At 49.0% G+C, this 11,011-nt stretch overlaps 1 protein-coding gene across 1 annotated transcript in view; it reads left to right on the top strand.

Annotated features, from left to right (window-relative positions):
• tmem121ab (transmembrane protein 121Ab) overlaps positions 1-5,377 on the top strand; it is a 45,894-nt gene extending 40,517 nt beyond the window's left edge. Inside the window, exon 2 of the mRNA XM_053880365.1 lies at positions 1,747-5,377. Coding sequence (XP_053736340.1) covers positions 2,332-3,276 — 945 coding nt within the window. The 5' untranslated portion in view covers positions 1,747-2,331 and the 3' untranslated portion in view covers positions 3,277-5,377. The remainder of the gene's footprint in view (positions 1-1,746) is intronic.
• Positions 5,378-11,011: the final 5,634 nt, after the last annotated feature.

Below are 11,011 nucleotides of genomic sequence, written 5' to 3'. Positions count from 1 at the left end.
GGCGCCCTCCTGAGGACCGCCATGGATCGCAGATGAAGATTGATGCGGCGAAACCTGGGTCCTGAGTTCCCACGTGTCCCGTCGCCGCCCTGCACCGCTGGTCATAAATCACGCGCTGAAAAACCTTGTTGGGGCTTTGATTGAAAAACGAAACGCTTGATGCACATTTGCGTTGTGAGCCGGCGCTGGGGGAGGCGGGGTCAGTCGGCGGGGTTCCCTTCATGGCTGAACCTGGAGAGGAGCTCAGACTGCTGCAGAGGGATTTAACTCCCGTTCAAGTTGGGACAGATTCAGCCAGGATCTGAGTCAGAGACTCACTGTCACGAGGAGGGTTCTGAGAGTCACGCTGCTGAGACTCTCCTGTGAGTGCAGCCTATTCCTGCTTCAGTAACTCGAGTCATATGGATCCAGTGATTGTGCGAGTCAGAGTCAGCTGGAAAGTGAGAGCCGTGAGTCAAACCAAACGAGTTGAGTCGACTGTCCAGTGTCAGGGACTCATCTAAACGTCTGGAAGTCTGTAATACAACTTCCCAGTCATCTACTGCATACTTGTACGTACTAGCGCTTCCACTAACAGGTCGAGAGTGACTCATGAAAATACCTCGCCAATTCACTGTCAGAGCGAATCACTGCCAAATTCCACTCTGGAAGCCTCAATCCTAATTGGAGCCATCATTTCTATCAACACTCTCCTTGGCGCGAACACGAGGTAAATCATTCATGCGTCTGAACGGCGCGTCCAGGAGGAGTAAACAAACACAGGAGTCTTTGTGCTTAATAAACTCAAATGTGCAGGACAGAGAGGAAGTTATTCTTAGAAATGAATTTGTCACTTGAAATGTAACTGCTCAGGTGAGTCCAAGTGGAGTCAAAAATCTGACTCTGACATTGCATGTGACATCGGTGACCACCAGGGGGCAGAGATCTCTTTGCTTCACTCTTGTTCAAGTGACTCAGAAGCTGTTGAGTCCCACACACCCAAGTGAACCCCTATCATGTTTACCAGACAGGAAGTGAGTCACTGACTGTTGAAACTATTCAATCACCTCTTAAGAACCACAGAACCATTTGACATTCATAATTAAAAAAAAAAAAAAACTTGGGATGATGGGGAGCCTCACTAGGGAGAGTCCCGACAGTGCAGCATCTGCAGGTTGATAGAGGCATCTCTGGAGGCTCCTGCTAGCCTGCAACAGCTAGTCTACTGTTCTATTCAATTCACTGGTGCTTGGATTAAAGTTCTGGCAAAGAGACCTCTGGCCAGCAAACATCAGGAATCGATTGCTTTAGTCTGGCTTATCAGGGCAATAAGGCTTTTGCTGAGAAGTCGGGACATTCTGTGCTGAAGACAGACGGGAACACTGACGCTCTCACCGAAGTCTGATGAGGGCACCTCACATACCTAAGCAAACTATCGAGGCCGCCCTGTTTCCTAACACCACCGCGGTCACCGCCGCCGTCCGCCAGCATCCTGCCGCCACGCCGCTGCTCCACAGCCGTGATGTGAATGAAACAGTTGGCACCATTTGTCACGGTGCATAACTTGATTCCCCGCAGAAGAATGAGCTTCAATATGCTCGGCAGCATCAATATTGAAAGAGCGTCGGTCCCGAGCCAAGCTGACACATTACTTGGCTGCTCATACGTGTGACGCCGTTGCCAATGGACGCTGTGTTATACGGCCTGCTGGTGCTGACACTTTTCCTTCCTCTCCTCCTCCCTTCCCTCTTCTCTGTCTCCCTGCAGGCAGTGGAGAAGCCACCACCTCCACGTGGCACCAGTGCGAAGGATGGACGCTGTGAGAGCCTCCGCTCGAGGGGGATGGCGTCGGACGCAAGGCCTCGTCGGCCGTTGACCAACTGTCCTTGTGATTTACGACGAGCGGCGGCCAGCGGTTTCTCTCTTTCTCTCTCTCTCTCAGCGGCGGAATAAGTCAGAAAGGAGGGACACAATAATGAAACCTCACACACCTATATAGTCGTCACTCCTCCGCCGCATCAGTAACCTCTCCTCGTGCGTTGGAAGAAGGCAGCTCCCGCGCCAGGATTGCTATCCGCCATGGTGCGTTGGCTGTAGAGCGGAGTGTGGTGCTGCTCAGGGGCAGAGGCGAATCAATGGAAGTGCGCTGAGTAGCCAGGCCATGTTCCTGTTTTCACTTGGTCACCGCGCTCTATAAGGTGCCCCTCAAAGGACCATTGGGGCGCTGACTTACCGGCGGGCTCACTGGATGTGGACGTCGGTCCCCGTCGTTGTCGTCTAACTCTCCGACCGCGAGCGGTTGGGGCAGCTTTTGTATTAACCGGTGAAAGCGTGTGGAGTGTCTGAGCCAGCATGGTGCTGCCGCCGCCAGACAAGCGCCACGTGTGCCTGACCACCATCGTCATCATGACCAGCATGGCCTTCATGGACGCCTACCTGGTGGAGCAGAACCAGGGACCCCGGAAGATCGGCGTGTGCATCATCGTCCTGGTCGGCGACGTCTGCTTCCTCATAGTGCTGCGGTACGTGGCGGTGTGGGTGGGCGCGGAGGTGCGCACCGCCCGTCGTGGATACGCCATGATCCTCTGGTTCCTCTACATCTTTGTGCTGGAGATCAAACTCTACTTTGTGTTCCAGAATTGCAAAGCCGACAGGAAAAGCCTGGAAACGGTGGCGCGGAAAGCTTTGACGTTGTTGCTCTCGGTGTGCGTGCCGGGTCTGTACTTGGTTCTGGTGGCCCTGGATAGTATGGAATACGTGAGAACTTTCCGGAAGAAAGAGGACATGCGCAGCCGTCTTTTCTGGGTGGCGTTGGATTTACTGGATCTACTGGACATCCAGGCCAACCTGTGGGAGCCGCAACGGACGGGCCTGCCCATCTGGGCTGAAGGCCTCATGTTCTTCTACTGCTACATCCTGCTGCTCATCCTGCCCTGCGTGTCGCTCAGCGAGATCAGCATGCAGGGGGAGCACATGACGCCCCAGAAGATGATGCTCTACCCCGTGCTGAGCCTGGTCACCATCAACGTGGTCACCATCCTCATACGTGGCGTCAACATGGTGTTGTTCCAGGACAGTCGCGTGTCCACCATCTTCGTAGGCAAGAACGTGGTGGCGATCGCCACCAAGGCGTCCACCTTCCTCGAGTACCGTAAGCAGGTGAAGGAGTTCCCGCACCCGCAGAACGCCATGGCGCTAGAACTGCAGCAGAACTCGGTGAGCCACACGCAGCCGCTGCCCAACTCCACCAGTTTACCGCACGAACCTTCGCCAGCGCAGGACATCATCGACACATGACTGCCTTTTCTGCGATGATCCGCGTCTCACAGAACTGTTTCAGCATCACCTGCCTGTCGGAACCAGAACCTTCACGAGTTTGCAGTGAGCTGACTCCCAATTTGTAATGTCTTTTTACATGTCTATGTTTTAAAAACTGAACCCAGAGACAATCTTTTAACTCTCCCGTGACTTTATGAAAATTCCCCCTGGATGAGTGTCGGAATTTTTACCGCTTCATTTTCAGCTTTCTTCTTTTCACCTGTCATGTGAGGATGTCGATGTGAAAGAGTCTCCAGTCGAACATGAACGACACGATTGGTGCAAAAAAAATGGGACCCAAGAAAATTAATAAAATACCAGTAGACCAGTGTTGGGTGATAGGGGCGTGGCCAGCGGTGCAAGCTAGGTTTTCCAAAAAGATTAGGGGTTTTTGTCGCAGAACTGTGCGTTCCAGGCCCGAGTGATTGCTGCTGTCACAGCGAGTCAGTGGATGCAAACAAGTCGTGAGATTTTCAAGACAAGAAGAGTCAACATGGTGGCTCACAGAGGCAGAATAGTCGCTCTTTATCCTCTGTGAAAGTACATCAAAAACTGCGTTCCCATTGGCCGACGTGCTGTGGCTTGGTCAGATTTGTCAACATCGGTGTTCGATGCGCCTGACTCCCACTCCCATATTGGTCCCATAAAGGTCCATTCATGCCATAAAATACGAACATTTACCCGTCAAACAATGTTACCGCCAGTGATCACGTGCTTCTCTGTGTTCTTTTCCTCGGTATTGCTGTTCACCAATACAGCCACCAGGGGCGCATCCCAGTCAAAGGTTTGTGACAACTACTTACTCCAGCTGTGGAAGAAGTACTGATAATGTACCTTTCGCACAAAAGAGGAAACAGAGGCAGCGTTGTAGGAGGCGGTAGTTGGTGAGGCGGTTAAATCGCCCCACTGTTCGTGTCTCATCAGAGCTACGTATCGGGTAGTGACAGCAACACTGCCCCCCATGGTTTCCTGTGGCATTGCTCCGTTTGTGGAAACATGCAGAAATACGGGCGAAATAAATGCAGAGCGGACAAAAGGATGCATCCGTATGCAGATCCGAGCATTAATGGGTCTCTAGTGAGGAGTTCAGCGTGTCTTTAAGAGTGACCTGAAGCTCCTGAACTGAAGGTCTTTGAGGTTCAGGTGGTGCGGAGGTCTGGTGAGGACGACTCCTGGATGGAAGGAGGTCCTGATGTGTCGCGCACCCCTGTACACCCTGATATGACGGGTTCCAAGTACGTCAGTTCCAAGTAGACGGCCATTAGCCTCTGGAGCGGTGAGCTAGAGAACGAAGACAAGTCGTTCATTTGTTTGATTTGAGGAGCGGAAAGGGTTCAGGCCCTGTCAGGACAGGACGTGCGCAAGTTCTTACGAAGTCACTCGTGAACAGTTAAACAAACTAGTCATTTCTGTTTGGCCCCAGTGGAGCAGTGAAGGGCTGAAGTCATCCGTCCATCATGTTGGGTCACAGTTAAAGTAATGGACCGCACATTTTACGAATCGGACCCCCGAACTAAACCGACTTGAGGCCATGACCGAGTGTGAGCAAGGCAATTGGGCTTTAACTGAAACCCACCACGCTGTTCATGTACGACTGGTGACTTGTCAGACGTGTTGGGGTCTTATGAAACGCTCTCCTCAGAAACTAGAGTTTGGGGGGGCACTGACAACACTGGGAGAAGAATCTGCCTCTTTCATCGCGGCGCTTCATGACCAAAAGGTGGGAATCAAGCGGCGCGGCTGGTCTCAGCGGGCGCTGCTCGGTGCGAGTGCGAGTGGAGAGACAGTTGCCTGCCAGTGCACAAGTGTGCGCTGCGCTGCACAGCAGGAGGTTTTGTTTTGGTTCCTCACACAGTTCTTGGACCAGCTGCGATGGATGAAACAAAACTTTTGAGTTGACGACTGTACATTCCTGGAGGAACTGAAGAGATGGAGCAGGAAACACTTTGATGATGTTCAGTTCACTATTATTGATATTATGTAGACGATTTACTGTGAGAGACATGTTTTAATAAAGCTATGAAGAAACACGGGAGGAAAACTCACCTGTTTCACTCGCCGCCGCAGTTCTCCACGTGTCCACAGGGGGCGCTGTACAGAAGCTGTCAGGCTCTTCTGATGAAAAGAGAGTGATGTTTTCACGCCGACTCAGTTTTGCTGAGCTCAGCACTTGATCCGACAGGTACATTTAAGTTAATGAAGTCGCCGTCGTCTCTTCGTCACACTTTTATTACAGAGCGTTAATATTTCGCGTCGTAAGCAAAACGGTTTGCCTGACGGGAAATAAAACCTGGTGATTGAGGTTCCCGTGTGTTTTGGTGAGTCGTTCCAGGGCGTGTTTAGAACGCTGACCTCTAGTGGCGACCTGCTGTCGTGAGCGAAAAATGGCTTGCGTCTTAAGAGACAAGAAATGAAGGGAATCGTATTTTTGATGGAAAGGACTGAGATGTCGCGGTGCGGAGACGTCGGGGTCCGACACAGCTGGTTGGGCTGCGAAGCACAGGGACACCCTGGACAGGTACTCGGACAGGACAGACAACCACTCACACACATACCTTTAGAGTCAATAATGAACCACTGTTTTTGGACTTTGGGAGGAAATCGGAGCGCACGGGGGGAACTTGTGCTCTCAAAAATATTCATAAACAAACAGAAATGATTCATGACATTTTACGTTACAATAAACAAATAAATAAATGAAGTAGATACTACAGTGCTGTAAAAGGAATGTAGTACTCAAGTACTGTACTACACTGCAAATCATAATGCAATAATAATGGTATCGGCAAAATATCAAGGAAATAGTTGAAGCATCTAAAAATATTTTGATTCAAATTTAACTGATTTACTTAACAGCAAGAGTCGAGAAAAGCATATCATTAATATCTACAGTAAAAGATAATGAATAAAAAATTTATAATAAATAAAGTCCATCAAAATTAAAAATATACATATGTGATGCATATATATATATATATATATATATATATATATATATATATATATATATATATATATATACAGTCAAAGTAATATTTAAGATGTAGAGTAAAAAAGGGGGAAATATTTGAAGGGAAAAATAATTAGGATTTAAAGAATATTGATTGGTAAATATATTTAAAATCATTTTGCAAAAATGAAAACATGAAAGACTAGAGAGGATTTTCGGAGTCAGCGTGTTCCGGCCTTGTTAGGAAGAACAGGCGGTTTTCAGCGTCTGGACGATCATTTCACATCATGAATTATTCCAGCACTTAATGAAGAAAAAACAAAGCGCTGAATTGTCACTTTGAGAAATTGTCAAGTGAGCACGTCAGAGTTCCCATTTAGAGCGGGTCTGTGGGGGTTTTGGACCCGACTCAAGAGCCATTTGTTCCCGGTAACGGTGCTGGGATCAGCACGCCGGCGAGGAAGAGGAGCAGAGATGAACAAAGACCACCTGGGGTCCTCCAGTCAGCAGGTTGTTTAGCCAAACCACAGCCACGGCGGCGAAGCGGCGCCGGTCCGAATGAGTCTGGACCCCCTTCACCTCCTGCAGCACAGGAAGCTCTTATAAGGTTCTGCAGCAACAACCCACTTCGGCCTCACCATCCATCACTGCCACCGGCGCAGCCGCGTCCCCCGAGGAAACAAACAAGGGCAGAAACGCTCGCCGAACTGGCCGGAACCCACGAGCATCTCTGGGTCCGCAGGACGAAGGCTCGCGACGGACGAGACCAAGCAGATGTCATGGACATCCCTCTGTCAAGTGAGCCTGACGCTGAAGCTTCTCCCTTCACTCTGTACAGTCAGGGGCTGATGAAACAGTGTGCACCGAAAGCAAGGACGCTGTTTCATGAAGCCTCATGAGGCCCTCACTGTCATTCAGGGTCGAGGGGGCAGCAACTGCAGTAAAGAGGCTTCAACTCTCACCAGAAAACTCACATGGAACACAGAGGCAAACGCCTCACCAGGGTGGAGAGGTCCTCATAAAAACTACCTCAGCAGGAGCAAAGGTTCTACTCTGAGTCTCTTCTGGATGACTGAGAGAAGACATGTGTTCTTTAGGTCACTAGAAGGTGGTGACCCCGGGTGAGAGAACTCCAGTGGAGAGTTTAGTCTTCCGGTTCTGCTCTCTCTCCCTCATGAGTGAAGAGATGAAGATGCTCCAGCACTCAGAAAGACTCTCCAGAAGAAGAGCTGATCCTCATCCAGTGAGAATTGTAGATCTAAAGAGGTCAACAGGAAGCGGTGTGAAGATCCAAACTGAAGCTCATCACTGCCCCCTGGCGGCCCAGAAAGACAGTGCAACGGAAAAAAAGAAACAATTGACAGCATTTTGTCATTAAAACAATGACCTTAAAAAATAAAATATAATAAAATAACATTAAGGATTAAGTCAAAACACAAATTAAAAGGAAATGTTCTCATGAAAACTAAGATGTGAAGTGGAGCGCAAATACACGGGTCAGCGAAAAATAGATAAATTATAATAGAGAATACAATGTAAAAACTACTTCACAAAGTCCATATTAAGTCCAAACTTTAACTGTGTGTGTTAAGTCATGAAACTGCCAGTTTCTGTCTTCTGCAGAGTCTGAGTTGATTCCTGCAGCAACAGCGCCGCTCGCTGGTCATCAGTAAAACTGCACTCCTCGCGTCTCGCCTGATAAGTGACATTCCGCCTCCAGACAGGTTTAATATGAGCCTCGATAAATCACAGCCTGTTTATTTAGCGCCGCTTTCTGCTCCAGACATTGGACCTGGAGGTGAGCGATCAGCTCGATATGGAAATTTAATTTCGCGAGAGGGAGTTAAGAGGTCGACGGGACGACGCGGCCATCGCCGCTCCATCCTCGACACGTGGCTCTGCTGCGGGTGGAGGGTGGTGGAGGGTGGCCCCCCACTTTTGACACCTCTGTGAGGACTGGACTAGCTTTCGACAGCTAACAATGAGGCGGTGGAAGGGGCTGGCATGAGGCTACTGAGCGTCGTACACGACAAACAACTTGAGGTGACTTATGGACGGTGAAACCTTCCTTTCGGATGAGACAAAGAAACATTAGAAATATTGAATATAATAAGTTCAACATCACACTTCAAATGATCAGCATGATGCTAATAACGCCGCTGCAGTTTGGCTCTCAGTCAGGACTTCGTGTGGCTCATGGACCGACATTCCTCAGACAGAAGGCTGAAGGACCCCTGCGTCTCTGACGCCGCGTGACCTCGCTAACAAACCTCCCGTCTTGATGGTCACATGATCTTGAACACAGACTTGAGTGAGGCCTTCTCAAGGTTGCGGGCGGCTCTGCCGTGCATTAACTCAACGACGGAATTATGCTAACGGCTCGAGTCACTCTCTCGTCGGGGTGAGGCGGCGACGTTACGCCTGGCAAATGGTCGCAGCAAATTCGTAGCAGTGACCTTTAGAATGTTTTAACGGGCGGCTATAATGATCGCTAACACTTTGACTGAGACTCCGTCTTCCAGTCCTCCGAGGATTTTTAGAAAACCATATAAGTAAGTATAAAACCGAGTGACCTTGAGAGGATTGTTCTGAAAATCATTATTCCGATCATCAGACCCTTAAAAGGTCAACCGTTATGAAGTCAGGAGTCAGACCGGCTAATGACGTGCTAGCCATGGCCAGTGCACTCTGTTTAAGCAGGTCATTTACAGAGATATTTCTCACTAAAAAGGCCACAGCCGAGATGGAACTGTTGGTCCAGCTATCGTACAATCAAGCAAAGCTAATGCTAGCAATGTCGTTCCAGCAAAATCGGACCACAAGGCCTAGCGAAGGCTAATGGTAGCATAAAACAGAGCGGTTGATGGAGTCACTCTTTCATCAAAGACTCACTCCTCTACTTGGCTAACGGCTAACCATATCTAGCTAACACTTGATTTTGACTCAATAAGACAAAGTGCCCCAGACGAGTGAAGAGTCGTGAAACAAGAGAAGCCTCCGACCTAGCCGTTCATGCTAACCCTACCAATCTTAGCTCCTTAGTAGTGACGGGCTGGTGAGGCTTCATGAAACAGCGTTCATGTTGTCAGAGCCCACTAGAGGGCAGTGTTGGTTTAAAATTGATGTGAGGTTTCACTGAACCGGTTGTAAAATTCTAAGATTTTTGGGCAGAGAGGGCTCTCTATTGGGCTGAGTAATGATGCTGTTTCATGAAGCCTCATCAGCCCATCACTACTATAAAGCATCACAGCTTCGAAATGGGTCTCTTCTGTTCGCCTCTGGGAAGCAGTGATGCACCTTCCTGTCCTCATGATGCTCCTGTCAGACACCACACGCCTCCTCGTCGACGCCTCCCTCACTGGGTCTGACTGGGAGGAGTCCCGAGGGCAGAGCTTGGATACACCACAGACTCCGTGTGGGTGAGTCTGTTTGGGTCAAAAATCTGAGTCGGCCTACACTGAAAAGTGATTCTCAACATCTATATACTTCACTATACTTCAAAGTGATTCTCAACATCTATATACTTCACTATACTTCAAAGTGATTCTCAACATCTATATACTTCACTATACTTCAAAGTGATTCTCAACATCTGTATACTTCACATAAATTACATCAGGAAAGTTTACAATAAAGTCTAAATCTGTATTTTTACATGAAAATATAGTGTAGGAAACTGATGTGCATGTGCGCAAATTACAAAACATTGTGCAGTTTTTTCCTTCACAAGCATCATCCGTTTATCCTAAGCCACCTTTTCAAGTACAGACTCTCAACGCACAATAACCTTGTGCCAGTTACGTACTTCCAGTACAACTCAACTGATAAAAACATTGAGCCTGAGCTACTTCAAAAAGTGAGGGTAACTTTTGGCATCAGATTATTACGTCGCTGAAGCAAGGATTGTTTTTGTTTCAGCAACTTTATTTTTTGGGCGTAGGAAATGAGTTTTGCAAGTTAAGTCTACTTAACAAGTCAAGTTAGTTTTCATTTTGCAAGTAATACTTACTAATTTTGCAGGCAAGTGAACTTTTTTACGTAGATCAGGCTCGATATTTTTTATCAGTGTACAGAGGAGGGTTTAGGGCCAAACTCGCCCGAGGGACCGGTGTTGTGTCGGTGACACTGAGGCTCACAGCTGCATCAACAGGGTTTGAAGGAGTTTCTCCCAAACAGACTCGCTACAGATGTCTTCTTTGCTGAAGAATCAGATGCTCTCAAATGACAGAAATGCGCATACTGCCCCCAGCTGGCCAGAGGGAGTACTGAAAGAAATGGGTGAGCTGTGAAGTGGTAGTTGTTGAGGGTTCAGGGGGGAGTGAATCGGACTTGGGCTGCCGTCCATGGCTACGATAAAATCCGCCCGTGTTCAGGGTCGGATGGTTCCGGCTGCGAGGCTGCCTGTCACCTCGGTCCTCACCATAATGTGAGCGGCCCCTACACGTTCAGACTCCACCAATGATTCGCCCAAGGAAGAGTTGGCGGGACAGTGCCACTCGATGGCCAGACTTAGCTCCTACACCGCTTCCTGAGGGAATGAGAGGTGAGGTTGGCGCCATGCAGGCGTGGCCAAATCTCCCCTCTGAAGACAGTGGGTGGAGTCAAAAAGCATCTCAGTCCAAGCTCATTCCTTCACGCAGGCGAGCAGCTTCCCCTCAACAAGCTCTCCAACTCTTCACAGCTTCTGGTTACCACGGCGACAATCCCTCACAGACACCAACTTGGGAAGGGCTGCTGCAGGAGGAGGACACGCAGAGAAGAAAC

This window comes from Synchiropus splendidus, chromosome 12 (genome assembly GCF_027744825.2).
Source record: "Synchiropus splendidus isolate RoL2022-P1 chromosome 12, RoL_Sspl_1.0, whole genome shotgun sequence".
NCBI lineage: Eukaryota > Metazoa > Chordata > Actinopteri > Syngnathiformes > Callionymidae > Synchiropus > Synchiropus splendidus.
The sequence above is the reverse complement of the archived record's forward strand: the minus strand, read 5'-3'. Positions and strand labels throughout refer to the sequence as shown.